General features: G+C 35.6%; 2 protein-coding genes and 1 pseudogene across 6 annotated transcripts; 2 read left to right on the forward strand and 1 right to left on the reverse strand.

Annotated features, from left to right (window-relative positions):
- Positions 20-5720, reverse strand: LOC105177793 (G2/mitotic-specific cyclin-2-like). Of its 4 annotated transcripts, none has more exons than XM_020691719.1 (7): positions 5606-5720; positions 5399-5446; positions 4556-4679; positions 4392-4448; positions 4072-4296; positions 3884-4009; positions 1136-1301 (listed from the first exon to the last, which is right to left on the reverse strand). In XM_020691719.1, exons 1-7 carry the CDS (start codon positions 5641-5643, stop codon positions 1245-1247), a joined length of 675 nt encoding a protein of 224 aa, XP_020547378.1. In that variant the 5' UTR covers positions 5644-5720; the 3' UTR covers positions 1136-1244. The 4 variants fall into 4 exon arrangements, with proteins under 4 accessions (XP_020547379.1, XP_020547378.1, XP_020547380.1 ...); XM_020691721.1 differs by having other exon boundaries at positions 5399-5473; positions 5558-5687; XM_020691720.1 differs by lacking the exons at positions 1136-1301; positions 5399-5446 and adding an exon at positions 20-792 and having other exon boundaries at positions 5558-5720.
- LOC105177804 lies at positions 5990-12069 on the forward strand (annotated as a pseudogene).
- On the forward strand, positions 11714-12461 carry LOC110011285. Of its 2 annotated transcripts, XM_020691281.1 has the most exons (3): positions 11714-11827; positions 11979-12087; positions 12223-12461. In XM_020691281.1, the coding sequence occupies exons 1-3, from the start codon at positions 11785-11787 to the stop codon at positions 12389-12391; spliced, it is 321 nt and encodes a 106-aa protein (XP_020546940.1). In that variant the 5' UTR covers positions 11714-11784; the 3' UTR covers positions 12392-12461. The 2 variants fall into 2 exon arrangements, with proteins under 2 accessions (XP_020546940.1, XP_020546939.1); XM_020691280.1 differs by having other exon boundaries at positions 11824-12087.

A 19718-nucleotide genomic window follows, 5' to 3' on the forward strand; every position in this document is an offset into this window, starting at 1 on the left:
TAGAAAAGCTGAAATTTGCAACTCAAGAGGCATAACGTCCCCTTGAGGAATCTAAACAACAGAAAGCAAATAACAAAACAGTAACAAAGCAATAAAAGGCCTACACCTAGGACTCTAAGACTAGTTGGTTGTCCAGCGTCTGTCGATGAAGGCTGAGTGGTCGGCCATGTAGAACGGTTGAGTGGCCGAAGTGCGCGTCACGGGGCCTAGTGAATGGGCAACCCGTGACACCGCGTCACCTCCCCAGACCTATGATAAGGCCTGAGGATAAAACAAGTATGTTAGGCTAGTCGAGTTCGTCCTTGATGAAAACTCTCCGACGCCCAAGTTAGTTGATGGCTGAGATGAAAATATGCGATCTGACGTCAAAAATTCAATGCAATAAATGCCAGTTACTTCGATTTGGTCAGATCTGAAGTATTTATAGGGTCAAAATTGACATTGTAGATCACGTGTCATGATTTGAGTCTCCCTTACTCCAATCATACAGTGCCTAATTGTCTTTCGAGTCTGGGTCAAACCGCGGGACGGGTCTAGGCAACCTGATGCGCGGATCCTGGTGAAATCACTCGTCTTTTAATAATTAAATTCTTATCACATTTCGTTCTAGATGGGGTACCTTATTTAATGTGCACCAAGGCGGCAATTATTGATGGATAGTAAATAAGTGTTCCATAATTCATCATTCAAAGCTCAACAAGAAAACATACCTTGTTTTCCACCTGCAATATTTGAGGATAGTTATGACTTGGTTTACCATTCTTGGCTTGAATTTCAGGAATAACTCAGCAGCTGATCCAAGAATGATTAGTACTCACATCAGAGTCAGTTTGAGATGCTTTGTTTAAGTGGGCAAGGAAAACATATGGAATCGGGACTGTTAAGTACCATTCCAACGCGGCCAATATCCGCTTCTCCATAACCAAGACCTGCTTGTTAGTGTATGTTTAATTTGAGATGCATACTAACTCATTCACGTTAGGGGCCCAAATTTCTTCATACTTGGAAGGGGGTGAATAGCAATTTATCCCTTATGATATTGAAAATGAGCACATTACCCCCCTATGGAAAAAATATCACAATTTGCGACCTATATTTTTTAAAATAAAGCAATTTTCCTCCTTATACAGGGAGATAAATCATAGGAGGGTAAATTGTTGGATTGTAAAAAATACAAAGAGGTAAATCGCTATTTATTTTTGCATACAAAGAGAACCTTGTTTGCATTTTTCCCTACTTAGAAGCTATAAGCATTGCTCCCAACCCCACCAACTGTAGCTCCCTTCTTGATGTAGTCTTGCCTGCAAGATACCGATCAACGATGTTGATAGTGAAGTAAAGGGTCTCAGGATTGAGCTCGAACTTGTGGTGAACTTGAATTTACTAATCAATCAAAATTGCTCTCATTTCCTCATTTATCTCAGGTTGTGAATCCATATAATCGTCAACACGGCCCTCCTTGTAGCACCCTCTAAAGGTACTAGGACTATATCTTTCCTATACTTAAAGTAACTCCCGTGTTTATATATGTAAATATGCACATAGTCATCTAATCAATATGCACACATAATCCCAACGTCATAATAGGTATAATCATCTCACAATATTAGAGAGTCATAATCCTTGATGATCATGACCCTGCACAGATTCTGAGGACTCAGTTGGGCCAATAGTGTTTCCCCTTGACGCTTCCATCCTATATGAAATGCACACATATACATTTCATCTACTGTCCCTATAAAATCTAATCCCTACTCTAATACCACCTAATGTAGCACCCTCTAACGCTACTAGGGTTTTCCTAAACGTTAAAGTAAACCCCCTGTGTTTATATATAAATATGCACATAGTTATCAAATCAATGTGCACACATAATCCCAACGTCATAATAGGTATAGAATATGTATATCAAATATAGTTCAAACAAGATAAGTAGGCAACATGCATAGAATAGTCAATTTAATTCCAACATAATCAGCTAACTCGCACCACATAGCTAACTCGCAATAAAATAATAAATTAAACTCCCATTTTCATAATTTGTTTACCGGAATGTGACATCGTGTTTTTCCCGTCAAGTGATCCCCTTGACAGCCGACGCATCAATTTCATTTCGCATCATAACTCTTTCAATTCGCATCATAGCTCTTTTCATTTCACATTTTTTTATATCGCATCAAAACTCTTTTCATTTCACATCTTTTTCTTATCGCATCAAAGCTCTTTTCATTTCATTTCTTTCTCATATCGCATCATAGCTCTCATTTCGCCTTACAAGTTTTTCAACAACATCAAGGGGTATTCACACTTCAATTATTCAATTTCCAATACTCCCTCATTCCACATATTCAATTCACACTAGTAACGTAAAATCATTTATCAATATATTCTCATTTTCAAACAATCACACACATCATAAAACAAATATAATATTGCATGTATTTTCTGATTTCACGTATATCATTCACCACTCAAATATTTTCAAATAAGTCAACGTCAGTATGAACCACAAATTTATATAATAGTAGCACCACAAGTAAAGGGGGAACATATATAGATAATATTACAACAGTTTTGTCTAGAATATCGTAATTTCTTTTATATAAAATATTATTATTCGTTCTAGTTTTTATTAATAACTAAACACTAAAGGCTTCATAAAAATACTTACAATTTATCATTTAATTCGTAGGGATTAAAATACTTAAAATATATATTTTTTATAACTATCATTTTTAATAACATTCCTAAATAGTATCATTAAAAATCTCATTATAATGAGTTATACCACATACAATTGATAAATCTAGAATATCTTAATTTCTTTTATATAAAATATTATTATTCGTTCTAGTTTTTATTAATAAGTAAACACTAAAAGGCTTCATAAAAATACTTACAATTTATCATTTAATTCGTAGGGATTAAAATACTTCAAATATATATTTTTTGTAACTATCGTTTTTAATAACATTCCTAAATAGTATCATTAAAAACCTCATTTTTTCTCTTTAATAACATGATATTTCTTAAAACCTCATTTTTCCTCTTTGATATTTCTTTTATATAAAACATCATTTTTATAAATTTTCTATCAATTTCTCGCTATTATATAAATTAATTAAACAACAATACGTAGAATTGCGTATCTAGTTAATAATTTTGATGGAATTGTATAAATTAGCTAATATTCAAATCTAATAAATTTAATAATCTAACTAACCAACAATATCATTTTTATATTCAATTCAACACTATTTAGTTTATATTGAAGCAATTATAAAGTAAGGGGGGTAAAGTAATATAATTGAGAGTAAGAATAAATAAAGATAAAATTAGAGTAGAAGAGGGTAAAGTGGAATTTTCCCTTCTTAAGGGGTTAACATAAAAATTATAAGAATATATGACATCATCGTGATATAACTAAGAAACTAATTAGAAATTTAATCTACCATCACATGTCTTAGTCTAGAAATTTAATAAACGAACTAATTAAATAATATAATTAGTTATAAATAAAATTAAAATTACAATTTCATACCTCTATTTCGGTCAAGAGAGAGAAATTACAATTTTTCACTTGTGTGTGTGTAAAAAAGAAAGGAAAAGAATGAGAGGCGAGGCTGTGGGGGTTGGTGCCTATTACGTCTTTCTTAAATTAAGATAAGTTATCCCCAAATATTATAATGCACTCCAATTTATTATATTTCAATTATGACCTATAATTTATTTACTAAAATTTATCAATTAATCCTACAATTATGTATTATAATTTTTGGGGAGTCCTAAATCAACAAGAAATACAAAATTCTGCTTCACAACATTATAAAACAAAAGAAGTTACTAGATTTGCACTAAAATGAGGAGCATCAAGAGTTTATACCTCAACTGACTTGTAGAACTTGTAGATCTCATCAACATATTCAACAACAACCAAGTCATTATTCACGTCAGTAGCATCTATGACGACTATTTGCACCTTTGGTTTATTGCTTAGCCCATATGCAGCCTGCAAATGAAAGATCAAATAAGAAGTGGAAAACTACATCTTGGAAGGTTAATTGTATTGACCTTGCTTCTAGCAGTGAGAGTTGAAGTAAGAGTTGGAGCTTTCTTCTTCATCGACTTCTCTCCGGCCTTCTCCTTGAGCTCTGCAACTTCTGTAATATCGGGACTAATTTCAATTATCTCCTCTGGCTTAGGTTTGGTGGTTGCTGCAGCGTTTTTCTGAGCACGGCAGCTCTCTTTTCCAGCAGAGCTCCATCCACCACAATTGGCTCCATTGGCATTTGCAGCCTGTATTTCATCAAACAACAAAACATCATCAATAAGGGCGTGTTCATCAACAAGAATGACTGAAACAAACAAGATTGCAAATTCAAGAACCGGACCTTGTTGTTTTCAGCTGCTGCAGCCTGTTCATTGGCCAGTAACTGAGCACAAAACTCCTGAATAAAATAAGAACACAACACATAATTAGCACGCAATATAGGTCATATTCAGATTTCAATCTGTTCATTCACTTTCAGTTAGGATGAAAGAATTTGTTCAATACCTGAGGAAGCTGCTTCCCCTCGACCCCACCACCGGTAACCACATTTCCTATGTCACCTAGTGCACGACGATTCTTCCTTTCTGCTCCCACATTCTTGTGCTTAATAGCCCCCGGGACTACCTCTCTGTAACACATGTGAAAATGAGATGGGGGGGATTTCATCAAAGAGCAAAAGCAAGAAATGTATGGGAAAAAAGATAATCTTGATGAGAATCCGAAACAATCAAGAAAGTCATTGAACAATTGAAAGAAAACAGAATGTTCATGATTGCCAAGAAACAACCTTTGGAAAAGAACTTCGTCAATGGTCATTGCAGTAATGTAACTCAAATCGGATTTGCATATAAATGAAAATCCACAAGAACCTCAACCCAATCAACATTATAAAGAATCTAATAGAGGTTATCGAGGTTACGATAAATCTAAGACAGAATGACAAGACAAAGTTGTGGAAGTTTCATCCAGAAACAATAAGCAAACAAAAGAAAAATCAAGAACCATATATAACCTGATCAAAGTGAAGGAACCATGATTTAACATACACTCGCTTAATAAGATTGCATATCATATATGCATATACCTCTTTGATCGGATTCTTGAAAGCAGGTCTAATTCAACAAAAGGGGTGGAATAAATAACAATAGAAAGTGTCAAGGAGAGCACCAACACTATACGCATCAAAGATAAAGAGAACTTAAAAATCATGATAGTAAGATCCAAGAAAGCTTTAAAAACCATCTGAATGCAATGGCCCCTTATCTAAATTATTGGGAAAGCCATAAGCATTCAACCCAATCATTGAGCAGAAATACACATCAATAGATGAAAGAAAGTTTCAAATACCTTCGTTCTGCTGCTGAACAACTCCTCGAAGCCATTGCTGAAACACACCTTGATAAAGCGTTGAACCCCCGTTATCTAAATTATTGAGAAAGCCATAAGCATTCAACACAATCATTGAGCACAAATACATATCAATAGATGATAGAAAGTTTCAAATACCTTCGTTCTGCTGCTGAACAACTCCTCGAAGCCATTGCTGAAACACACCTTGATAAAGCGCTGAACCCTCTTTTCTTTTCCTCCATCCCTCTCTCTCTCTCTCTCTGTGTGCGTGTGAGGGCTCAATGAAAAGCACATGGGATGGGAATGTGAGAAGGGACGCCCTTCTGAAGCTGAAGAGAACGGGCTTCTGTCCAACGGTCTTATTTTTTTTAATTTGTAGCCATTCGATGAGAGTCGATCCGACGGTATTGATTTACTGACCGAGACTTGGACCACAACGGTAACTTTTTCCAGTCTCAACGGTTAAAAAGCAGCAATTGTATACCGTCGGATCGACTTTCATCGAATGGCTACAAATTAAAAAAAAATAAGACCGTTGGACAGAAGCCCGTTCTCTTCAGCTTCAAAAGGGCGTCCCTTTTCTCATTCCCATCCGATGTGATTTTCATTGAGCCCTCACACGCACACACAGAGAGAGAGAGAGAGAGAGAGAGAGAAAGAGGGATGGAGGGAAAAGCAAAGAGGGTTCAGCGCTTTTTCAAGGAGTGTTTCAGCAATGGCTTCGAGAGTTGTTCAGCAGCAGAACAAAGGTATTTGAAACTTTGTATCATCTATGGATATGTATTTGTGCTCAATGATTGTGTTGAATGCTTATGACTTTCTTGATAATTTAGATAACGGGGGTTCAGCGCTTTTTCAAGGAGTGTTTCAGCAATGGCTTCGACGAGTTGTTCAGCAGCAGAACGAAGGTATTTGAAACTTTGTTTCATCTATTGATATGTATTTGTGCTCAATGATTGTGTTGAAAGCTTATGGCTTTCTCAATAATTTAGATAACGGGCCATTGCATTCAGATGGTTTTTAAAGCTTTCTTGGATCTTACTATCATGATTTTTAAGTTCTCTTGATCTTTGATGCGTATGGTGTTGGTGCTCTCCTTGACACTTTCTATTGTTATTTATTCCACCCCTTTTGTTGAATTAGACCTGCTTTCAAGAATCCGATCAAAGAGGTATATACATATATGATATGCAATCTTATTAAGCGAGTGTATGTTAAATCATGGTTCCTTCACTTTGATCAGGTTATATATGGTTCTTGATTTTTCTTTTGTTTGCTTATTTTTTCTGGATGAAACTTCCACAACTCTGTCTTGTCATTCTTTCTTAGATTTATCGTAACCTCGATAACCTCTATTAGATTCTTTATAATGTTGATTGGGTTGAGGTTCTTGTGGATTTTCATTTATATGCAAATCCGATTTGAGTTTCATTACTGCAATGACCATTGACGAAGTTCTTTTCCAAAGATTATTTCTTGGCAATCATGAACATTCTGTTTTCTTTCAATTGTTCAATGACTTTCCTGATTGTTTCGGATTCTCATCAAGATTATCTTTTTTCCCATACATTTCTTGCTTTTGCTCTTTGATGAAATCCCCCCCATCTCATTTTCACATGTGTTACAGAGAGGTAGTCCCGGGGGCTATTAAGCAGAAGAATGTGGGAGCAGAAAGGAAGAATTGTCGTGCACTAGGTGACATAGGAAATGTGGTTACCGGTGGTGGGGTCGAGGGGAAGCAGCTTCCTCAGGTATTGAACAAATTCTTTCATCCTAACTGAAAGTGAATGAACAGATTGAAATCTGAATATGACCTATATTGCGTGCTAATTATGTGTTGTGTTCTTATTTTATTCAGGAGTTTTGTGCTCAGTTACTGGCTAATGAACAGGCTGCAGCAGCTGAAAACAACAAGGTCCGGTTCTTGAATTTGCAATCTTGTTTGTTTCAGTCATTCTTGTTGATGAACACGCCCTTATTGATGATGTTTTGTTGTTTGATGAAATACAGGCTGCAAATGCCAATGGAGCCAATTGTGGTGGATGGAGCCTGCCGGAAAAGAGAGCTGCCGTGCTCAGAAAAAAGCTGCAGCAACCACCAAACCTAAGCCAGAGGAGATAATTGAAATTAGTCCCGATATTACAGAAGTTGCAGAGCTCAAGGAGAAGGCCGGAGAGAAGTCGATGAAGAAGAAAGCTCCAACTCTTACTTCAACTCTCACTGCTAGAAGCAAGGTCAATACAATAACCTTCCAAGATGTAGTTTTCCCCTTTTATTTGATCTTTCATTTGCAGGCTGCATAATAAACCAAAGGTGCAAATAGTCGTCATAGATGTTGCTGACGTGAATAATGTCGTTGAATATGTTGATGAGATCTACAAGTTCTACAAGTCAGTTGAGGTATAAACTCTTGATGCTCCTCATTTTAGTGCAAATCTAGTAACTTCTTTTGTTTTATAATGTCGTTTGTGAAGCAGAATTTTGTATTTCTTGTTGATTTAGGACTCCCCAAAAATTATAATACATAATTTGTAGGATTAATTGATAAATTTTAGTAAATAAATTATAGGTCATAACTGAAATATAATAAATTGAAGTGCATTATAATATTTGGGCACCAACCCCCACAGCCTCGCCTCTCATTCTTTTCCTTTCTTTTTTACACACACACAAATATACAACACACATAATACACACACAAGTGAAAAATTGTAATTTCTCTCTCTTGACCGAAATAGAGGTATGAAATTGTAATTTTAATTTTATTTATAACTAATTATATTATTTAATTAGTTCGTTTATTAAATTTCTAGACTAAGACATGTGATGGTAGATTAAATTTCTAATTAGTTTCTTAGTTATATCACGATGACGTCATATATTCTTATAATTTTTATGTTAACCCCTTAAGAAGGGAAAATTCGACTTTACCCTCTTCTACTCTAATTTTATCTTTATTTATTCTTACTCTCAATTATATTACTTTACCCCCCTTACTTTATAAGATTATTGTTGGTTAAAAATGATAAGATTATAATATTTATTCTTATTCTTACTCTCAGTTATTTTATGTTAACCCCTCAAAAATGATATTGTTGGTTAGTTAGATTATTAAATTTATCAGATTTGAATATTAGCTAATTTATACAATTCCATCAAAATTATTAACTAAATACGCAATTCTACGTATTGTTGTTTAATTAATTTATAATAGCGAGAAATTGATAGAAAATTCATAAAAATGATGTTTTATATAAAAGAAATATCAAAGAGGAAAAATGAGGTTTTAAGAAATATCATGTTATTAAAGAGAAAAAATGAGGTTTTTAATGATATAGAAATGTTATTAAAAACGATAGTTATAAAAAATATATATTTGAAGTATTTTAATCCCTACGAATTAAATGATAAATTGTAAGTATTTTTATGAAGCCTTTAGTGTTTAGTTATTAATAAAAACTAGAACGAATAATAATATTTTCTATAAAAGAAATTATGATATTCTAAATATCAATTGTATGTGGTAAGTTCATTATAGAATATTGGGGGGTAAGGTGAAAGGATTGAGTATATCAATTGAGTAGATAAAAACTGTTGTAAGGTCAAGGTAAGTAAATAATTAGTATTATCTATATATGTTCCCCCTTGACTTGTGGTGCTACTACTATATAAATTTGTGGTTCATACTGACGTTGACTTATCTGATATACGTGAAATGATATACGTGACATACGTGAAATCAGAAAATACATGCATTATATTTGTTTTATGATGTGTGTGATTGTCTGAAAATGAGAATATATTGATATATGATTTTGCGTTACTAGTTGTTTACAAGAATGGTGATATGTGGAAATGAGCGAGTATTGAAAATTGAATATAATTTTGGTGTGAATACCCCTTGATGTTGTTGAAAAACCTATAAGGCGAAATGAGGGCTATGATTCGATATGAGAAAGAAATGAAAGAAAAGAGCTTTGATGCGATATGAAAAAGATGTGAAATGAAAAAAGTTTTGATGCGATATGAAAAAGATGTGAAATGAAAAGAGCTATGATGCGAATTGAAATAGTTATGATGCGAAATGAGATTGATGAGTCGGCTGTAGGGGATCACTTGACGGAAAAAACACGATATCACCTTCCGTTAAGCAAATTATGAAAATGGGAGTTTAATTTATTGTTTTATTGCGAGTTAGCTATGTGGTGCTAGTTAGCTGATTATGTTGGAATTAAATTGACTATTCTACACATGTTGCCTACTTATCTTGTTTGAATTTGATACATATTCTATGCCTATTATGACGTTGGGATTACGTGAGCACATTGATTAGATGACTATGTGCATATTTATATATAAACACAAGGGTTTACTTTAACGTTTAGGAAAACCTAGTAGCGTTAGAGAGTGCTACATTAGGTGATATCAGAGCAGGGGATTTTCTAGGGACAGTAGATGAAATGTAAATATATGTGTGCATTTCATATAGGATGGAAGCGTCAAGGGGAAACACTGTTGGCCCAACTGAGTCCTCAGAATCTGTGCAGGGTCATGATCATCAAGGATTATGACTCTCTAATGTTGTGAGATGATTATACCTATTATGACGTTGGGATTACGTGTGCATATTGATTAGATGACTCTGTGCATATTTATATATATAAACACGGGAGTTACTTTAAGTATAGGAAAGATATAGCCCTAGTACCATTAGAGGGTGCTACAATGAGGGTCGTGTTCACGATTATATGGATTCACAACCTAAGATAAATGAGGAAATGAGAGCAATTCTGATTGATTAGTTGATTCAAGTTCACCACAAGTTCGAGCTCAATCCTGAGACCCTTTACCTCACTATCAACATCGTTGATCGGTATCTTGCAAGCAAGACTACATCAAGAAGGGAGCTACAGTTGGTGGGGTTGGGAGCAATGCTTATAGCTTCCAAGTAGGGAAAAATGCAAACAAGGTTCTCTTTGTATGCAAAAATAAATAGCGATTTACCTCTTTGTATTTTTTACAATCCAACAATTTACCCTCCTATGATTTACCTCCCTGTATAAGGAGGTAAATTGCTTTATTTTAAAAAATACAGGTCGCAAATTGGGATATTATTTTCATAGGGGGATAATGTGCTCATTTTCAATATCACAAGGGATAAATTGCTATTCACCCCCTTCCAAGTATGAAGAAATTTGGGCCCCTAACGTGAATGAGTTAGTTTGCATCTCAGACTAAACATACACTAACAAGCCGATCTTGATTATGGAGAAGCGGATATTGGCCGCGTTGGAATGGTACTTAATAGTCCCGACACCATACGTTTTCCTTGCCCGCTTCAACAAAGCATCTCAAACTAACTCTGATGTGAGTATTAATCATTCTTGGATCAGCTGCTGAGTTATTCCTGAAATTCAAGCCAAGAATGGTAAACCAAGTCATAACTATCCTCAAATATTGCAGGTGAAAAACATGGTATGTTTTCTTGTTGAGCTTGGAATGATGAATTATGCCACACTTATTTACTATCCATCAATAATTGCCGCCTTGGTGCACATTAAATAAGGTACCCATCTAGAACGAAATGTGACGAGGATTTAATTATTAAAAGACAAGTCATTTCACCAGGATCTGTGCATCAGGTCGCCTAGACCCGCCCCGCAGTTTGACCCGGACCAGAAAGACAATTAGGCACTGTACGATTGGAGTAAGGGAGACTCGAATCATGACACGTGATCTACAGTGTCAATTTGGATCCTATAAATACTTCAGATCTGACCAAATCGAAGTAACTGGCATTTATTACATTGAATCTTTGACGTCAGATCGCATATTTTCATCTCAACCATCAACTAACTTGGGCGTCGGAGGGTTTTCATCAAGGACGAACTCGACTAGCCTAACATACTTGTTTTATCATCAGGCCTTATCAGAGATCTGGGGAGGTGACATGGCCAGGTCAAACTCGTTGATCGAGATTGCACATTTGAGTCAGATCAGTTGGCGTCGTTTGTGGGAAATAATGAGGATATAACGAATAATATGGAAGGAAAATATGTCGGAATTTGAGGGTACACCGGGAACTAGAGAACGAATGATTCAGTTAACAAGAATGGAGTTACAATAAATGATGGAGGAAGCGGGAAGAATGTTATTGTAGCCTATGAGCGAAGAACTGCTACACCCATTGAGAAAGAAACTACAAAGAGAAGGCTATTCAAGTATATGTTTAAGGAGTATTGAAAGGGATAAGCAAAAGGGAACCTGGAAAAGGTCGAGAGGAGGTTTCGTCCGAGGTTGGGTCGAGCAATCGAGATAGGAACCAACGAAGAGAACCAGTCATCTCACGAGCCAAGGTCGACAATGTAGGGAAGCAGATTCAGATGCTGAGCAAGCGGATTGATGAGCTGAAGAATATTCACGGAGGTGGTGAACCCAAACTTTAGAATGCCCGACCTCCCAAAATATGATGGGACCAAGGATCCACAGGAGCATGTTGCAAACTTTGACCTGGTAATGAATCTTTATGAACAATCTGGTACCATTAATTCGAAGTTGTTTGTCACTACTTTTACAGGAAAGGCTGAGGAGTGGTTCACGAGTTTGTCCTCCAATAGCATAGAGTCACATGAGCAGCTGGTACAGAAATTTACATTCCATTTCGCAAGCAAAAGGAAACAGAAGAGGTCAGCCACATATTTATTTACGATTAGACAGAAAGAAAATGAGATGTTGAAAAAATTTATGGGAATATTTAACAACAAAACTTTGGAAATTCATGGTTTGAGGATAGATATGATGGTTAGCATTCCGATTCACAGTTTGAAGAAAGGGTCGTTTGCATCGGCATTGGCAAGAGATCTGCCAACTGATGTGGAACAGTTGATGGCGCTGGCACAGAAATACATAGATGAGGAGGAGATGAATGCGATGAAAGATAGAGAATGGAGGGGAAAAATTACATCTCTAATCGTCGGGCTTTTTATGTAATGTTCGGTTAGACTCCATACTTCAACATATTGTATTTTACTATTACATTTTCATGTAATTAAATATAGGTTACAACTACATATTTTTGGATTTTTTTTGCATATATATAATATATATTGAATATATTATGATTGATTGACCCAAGAAAATGGTTAAAAACTCTAGAAATACAAATATAGTGAAGCAGCTAGCTACAATAATTCTAATTTGCTCAGTCATGGCAACCTTGCCCCAACTCCAGCAATGGTACATCGCTTGATCAAAACCCTAAATCAGTCCAAAAAACTGGGTCCAAAACCTAAACCAAGCTACACAAGAGGTGACTAAGCTTCATGTTTACTCCCACTGTATACGGGGCACGAGTGGCCATGGCCCAAGCCAACTCAATCGACTCTTCGCCCATGCTATTCGGCCTAGTTTACATAAATGACGATCCTCTCACCATAGACCCTGAGTTGTCCGAGCTCATAGGTTGTGCCCAAGGGATCACGGCCTCCGCATCTGTAGAGGAACTCATCCTATTTAAGCCCTTCACTTCTGTTTTCACCAACAAGGCGTATAATGGAAGTACCCCTAGTGTTGCTGGGCAGCATCCCTATGCTACATGAGTATCGGGAGCTGCCTCTAGTTGGTGGTATGATGTTTTTCATTTGGCACGTGGGCTGATTTCATACCAAACGTCCGCTTATAATAGCACTAGCATAGATGGCACCATAGAGATCGATATGATGGTGTTGCGCTATTAGTTATAAGTCTATGTGTATGCAAGAAATAATAATTAATGTACTCTATGGTAATAATTTTATTGTCGATCGATCTTTCATATATATCGTGATAATTTTATCACTGAGCTATTGTAAAAAATTGAGCATTACTGCATGGATATTTAACACATTAATGTTATTTTACATTTTACATTGTTTAATAAAAAATTAAATAACGTTGTGAATCTCATTCTGGTAGGAATGTTTAATCCAAGGTGTACACATCATATCTGTCTTAACAAATATAGATTTAACATACAGCTTTTAAAATTTCATACACCAAAAACAAATACTTGTTTGTTAGAGATTCCATGAAATTTTAGTTGTGTAACATATGCTGAATTTTGGAAGGGGCACTTTTAAATACGTGATTGATGATTTGTTGACATTTTTGGAATCAATCATGTAGTTAACCCCCCCCCCCCCGTAGGAGGCTTTTATTATAAATAGGGGGGTCTCTCCCTTTGTGAAAAACACTTTGAATTGAATAGAATACTTTAAGTTCAATAGTTACTTCACTTTCATATTCTTTCTTTTAGTTATAAGTCGTTGCCGGGGTTAATGGAATTCCACTTCTTAGTGTGTTCTTCCATTAACATGTCCGACTAAATTCATTATTTTCTGGTTAAAGTTATGGTGATTGCTTGATTCGTAACTTGTTGTGAGATCTAATTTGTTCTCTTTCCACTTGTTAAATAAGTATTCATGTTATTCTCTGTGCCTTTATTACAAACATCTGATTTATGAATAATATGGTCAATTGTTCATTATCAACAAGGTTTGTTGAGCTAATTGAACTTTACAAATCCATATAATTGTTTGTTTAGTTCAATACTTAGTAGCAATGTACCATAATTAATTATGTCAAAGTAGTTAGTTATGTTATGGGGAATGCATGATCTAATTTAAACGAATTATACTCGTAGGAATTTGTTAATTAAAATTAGGCCTTTCTAATTCTTAATGTTGTTAATAGATTAAATCTTGTGGACGTTCCCTAGGTTGTCTGTTAATTAGGGATCTAGCCAACAGTCGTACCTTAACTGACGAAAATGTAAAGACTTGTGAGGTTGTTAGGTTGTACCAACAACCATAACTGATTTATTTGTTTATACAATTATTATTTTTGCACCAATGATCAACTCAGAAGAATCATTTTTCGATTAAGGTCAGGATCATGCTTGATTCTTGTGAGTTGATCATCTTTAATGTCATTACGCTCTCGTTTCTTGCACAATGCTTTGAATAAATTCACTAGGAATTCTTGGATAAGAAATACTAGTTGTTCCCCCACAACTTGAATTCATTTTCTCATACTGCTTTGAGGAAGTTTGACAACCCTTTTTTCATATCATCGATACTCTTTTTCAGGCACACACATAAGCATAAGAAAATATATTTTTCTCCTTTGTGGCAGTATTTAAATATGCCAGATTCTTGGTAGTACTTAAATTTATAACGTGATTTTTGTGAGAAACCAATGTTGCTCTAACATGTATTTGGATGAGAAATTGATGTTCTTCTTCTTGGGGTTTCTTGGTTTCATCCGTATAACACTTCATGTCATAGTTAAATATGACGAATAGTATCTGAGAAATGGTATTTGACAAAATAATATTTGTTTCCAGCTGTGGATTCAGAGGAGGCGACAACTCTGCAGCTAAGTCACTGTTTTGGCAGGCTCGGAAAGGACAGTCTTTTGTGCTTATTTTTGAATTCGAGTTGGAACGAAATGGAGCGCTTACTCTTGCCAGGAAGTATGCCTCTGATTGCAGTGTAAGCACCTTCACCATTCTCTAACCTTCTAACCCCCCCAACCCAAAACACACACACACACACACATATATAAATATATATAAAAGATGTTTGATCCTATAAGAATGTCACATGTGGAGACTCTAACTTGAAGTTGAAATAGCAGTTTATGCTTGCTGGTCCATACAATGATGTATTGCTGTAAAGACTGACAACGGTCTTAGTTTCCAACTAATGATAACAGTACTGAGTTTTCCAGAGTTTTTAAGTGTGAAATCTTTGGTTCCTATTTATGTGTGTGGAGATAATACAATACAATGATATATCTGCCTTTGTAATTCCCTAATCTTGGCATTCATTTCTAGTTGCTGTCTGTTCCAGGCATTGATTTTTGGTTTGCCTGTAAGTCATTTGTCGTAATAACCTTTATGGCTCCTAATCTTTCACCCTTCAGACCCTCTATTTTAATTTGCTATTTTTATTCTCTCTTTCATTTAATATGTAGATGTCTGTATACAAAATTTTTGCAATCTGTACATTAAATCCCATACAAAATCCAATATCAATTTGTCATAGTGGATCATGACTGCGTTCAGAATATTATTCGATATTATATCGTGTTTTATTTGTTATTTTCGTTCCACAAGTTCAAGAATACTAAGAGCGGGCCGTAAAAAAAAAAAAAAAACAGCCTTAAACTGCATTGAAATTTAGACTTAGAACATTATGAAATTTTACAAAAATAAAATAAAATATATATATATAGTTGTGCTTGTATTTTAATTTCTTACTATTGAAAAATTATATTGGTAGATATACTTTAATTCTTCAATTAAAAGAACTACATAAAGAAATAAAACTCTTGAAATTTATTTATTTTTTAGAGTAAAAGTTAATAATTTGATATTTTGGTATGAAAATTGATGAATTTTTTTATTATTTTTCTTTTTGGGTAATTTGAGAAGTACTTATATATATATATATATATATATTCAGATCAAAAAGTGTATTGTTAAAGTGGTTTTAGTAAATCTTTTAATTTAGCTTGTGAGTGAAATACCAGTGAGTCATTTCCACGTATCACTTAGACTTCTGCATGCATACGAGAACTAGGGTGTGGACACTTGTATGATATCATCCACGGTTTACAATACTGAGGGAGAAATATTTAAATAATGGGACAAAACATCCCCCTGTGTTTTAAAAGGTCTGCAAATTAAACCCTCTTGTTATGAGAATAGGCTAAAAGCTCCAATGTGTTTTGTGAAACTCAGCTCAATCGCCCCCTCTCCGTTAAATCTAACTAACGGTGTTAATTTTTTAAAAAATAACCGTTATACCCTTACTTATTATATATTATTTCTTATATTAATGACTGTTGGATCTTCTTTGATCAAATACTGATCGTAGATCTAATCAATTAATCTGAACTGTAAGATTTTAAAAAAAAATAAAAGGTTTAGATTCAACAAATTATTTAACTTATATTATATATAAATAATTTAAAATTTTAAAAATATATTATTATTATTATATTTTTTTTTAAAAAAACTAACTACCCACCCTATCCCCATAGCCCCCCCAACCCCCACACCCCCAAGTACCCTGGCTGAAAAATCCATGACTTGGTTCAATCAGTTGTCTATTCGAATCATAAACATCTTTGAATAGTTCTTCCAACATTTTTTGCGCCATTGTGCAATCAGCAAAACGTATCTAAAAATTGCATCATATTTATTTGTTGTAGTTCAACAAGATTAAAAGAACCTACGAGATTACGTGTAAAGATTCTCTTAGGTCATCTTAGAAGGCACCCACATCAACCTAGAACTGTTAGAGAGCATTATGCAACAGAATCTTCGAAGGGGGAGGTTTTAGGAGTCTATAGCTGGAAAACCCCCAGTCACACTAGATTAACTCTAGTGCAGGTGCAAAAACATATCCAATTGAAGAAAACTTCAGGTATAGATACCACAACCCCTTCTAAGAAAAGAGCAGCCAAAGAAGGCTACTTAGAGCCCCAAAGAAGTAAGAATAACTAAAGAGATCGAAAGCGCGTGACGTACTCCACCATGGCCCTACACACCCCACTAAGCGCAACTCGAGATGAGATTCTCTCTGTGGCGGAGCAGCGCGGAATAGTTCAATAGTCGCTTTGCATGAAGGAGAATCCCAAAAGGACAAAGTCAAACAAGTATTGCCTTTTTCGTAAGGATAGCGGTCATAGCACAAAATATTGTGTTTATTCTTAAAATGAAATAGCAAAATTGATCAATGTTGATATCTGAAGAGTACGTGGATCACAATAATCCACCTCAAGAAGAGAGCTCAACCCCCTCCCCAAAGAGGGAAGCAAAAAAGAAGTGAGATGAAATAGGTCAAACTAAGATAACCTCTCAACCACGAGAGTAATTAGGGACATATATGGTGGGCCCGTAGGAGGAGATTCAGCTCGGGCAAGGAAAGCCGCACTCAGGGCTGTCAATAACATCAACAACTAACTTGTTCGATCCAAAAGTGATGATGAGCAAGGAAGCAGAAGGTGGCAATGAAATAGTTTTTTATTACCAAGATTTAGGAAGACATGTCTCCACCAATAACGAAGCGTTAGAAATTTCTCCTACCATATTAAACTTCTAGGTCAAGAAGGTCCTGTTGGATAGACTCAACTAAACACACATCATATTCTATAGAGCTTTCTCAAAAATAGGAATGAACAATGCCAGTTAGCTCGAGTTAACACGCTGCTCTCAAGTTTTAGTCGTGACATAGTAGAACCTTTGGGAGAAGTGGTACTGCCCATGTCTTTGGGCTCATATCCAAGATGGGTAACAAAGATGGTGAAATTCTTGATAGTGAAAGCCCTTTCCGCATATAGCATCATATTGGAAAGGAAAAAGCTTGAATTCCTTTCAAACTATAGCCTCCATCTATCACCTGAAGCTAAAATTTTTGAACCCCAGTGGCATTAAAGAAGCGATAATAGGCAAGGGAATGTTATGGCAGCTCTCTAAGGAGAGCCCCCAAATGGCCAACATGTGAAACAACCAACTAAGGGTGAGAACTCAAATAAAGGAAAAACCCTCATGACGAACAACCTCTAAATAATCTTAGAAGAAACACCAACATGAGGAAAAAAAAGGAAAAACAAGAAAAGGAAGATTGATAAGGAATGAATAGAGGCCATGGAGGAAGTTAAGATGGTAGAACTATCTCTTGAACATAGCCCAAAGACAACAAAAATGGGAATTCTATTGGGTCCACAACTCAAAAAAAATGTTGGTCGTCTTTCTACAAGAAAATATCAGCGCCATTGCATGGGCACAACTGATATGTGAGGGATTGACCTAGAAATAATGGTGCACCGGCTCAATGTGAATCCTAAAATGCGACCCATAAAACAAAAGTTAAGAGCCTTTGGGTATGAAAGGAGTCGAGCAATCAGAGAAAAAGTGGACAAGTTACTGAGCATATACTACATAAGCCCAAATGGCTTGCCAATGTAATATTGGTCCAAAAGGACAATGACAAATGGAGAATGTGTATCAATTCACAGACCTGAATAAAACATGCCCAAAGGACCCACATATATTACCCCACATTAATGCATTGATCGACTTAATGTCAAGATGCGAGGTCATAAGCTTCCTTAATGCTTTATAAAGATACAACCAAATCCATCTAGCCCACAAAGATCAAGAAAAGAAAAGATTCGTAATAGATCAGGGTATCTTCTATTATTACAACGTTATACCCTTTGGCTTAACACTACTGGGGTAACATATCAAAGACTTGTGAACAACATGTTTTGAGAGTAGATCGGTTGAAATATGAAAGTTTTTTGACATGCTGGTCAAGATCCAAATGCACACTCTGTAGTATGTGGTGCAAAGAAGAATAGATGTTAGTCCCGAAAAGACTCAATGCAATCATGGAAATGAAGCCCTCGGAGACGACCCATGAAGTCCAAAGAAGGAAGACTAGTGGCACTCAACCACTTTATTTCTCGTTCATTAAAATGGGTTTTCTTTCTTAAGGGCTTAAAAAACATAGAAAACTTCCAATGAACGTCACAATACCAAGAAGCATTTTAAAAGTTGAAGGAATACATTACATATAATATGCTGCTGACAAAGCCCAAGATGGAAAAGCTTGGTATCTTTACTGAGCTTTACCCCACAGAGCATAAGTACGTCGCTCACCTAAGATGAAAAACGTGAGCATCCACCGGTTTACTATGATAGCAATACCCTTCAAAAGGCAGAAGATAAGTATCTTCCCATTGAAAAACTAGCTTTAATTCTAGTCATGGCAGCAAGGAAATTGAGGCCCTATTTCCAGTCACACTTGGTGGTAGCACTGACTGGCCACCCCTCGAAAAACATCCTTGACGAACCAAACATATCAAGAAGATAGTAAAGTGGGCATTGGAACTTAACGAACACAGAGTAGAGTACCGCCCGAAGCCAGCCATTAAGACCCAAGCTTTTGCTGATCTCGTAACCGAAATGATAAATGAAGAGAGAAAACACAATCAACAATGATGGAAGTTATTCGCAGACAGGTCATCCACATGGAAGTGGAGCAGGAGTAATATTGGAAACTCCCTAAGGCAACAAAATCTAATACCCTCTTAGATTTAATTTTGTGGCCTCCAATAACGAAGCTGAGTATGAGCGCTATTTTTCTAGAGCAAAGTTGGTCCAAGCAGCAGAGGCCAAATGTAGCAGCCCAATGGCACTATACTTCATTACCACTAATTACCATACCATTTTTCTTAATTACAACCCATTTTATAAGAAACTTTC

Source organism: Sesamum indicum, linkage group LG2 (assembly GCF_000512975.1).
Source record: "Sesamum indicum cultivar Zhongzhi No. 13 linkage group LG2, S_indicum_v1.0, whole genome shotgun sequence".
Taxonomy (NCBI): domain Eukaryota; kingdom Viridiplantae; phylum Streptophyta; class Magnoliopsida; order Lamiales; family Pedaliaceae; genus Sesamum; species Sesamum indicum.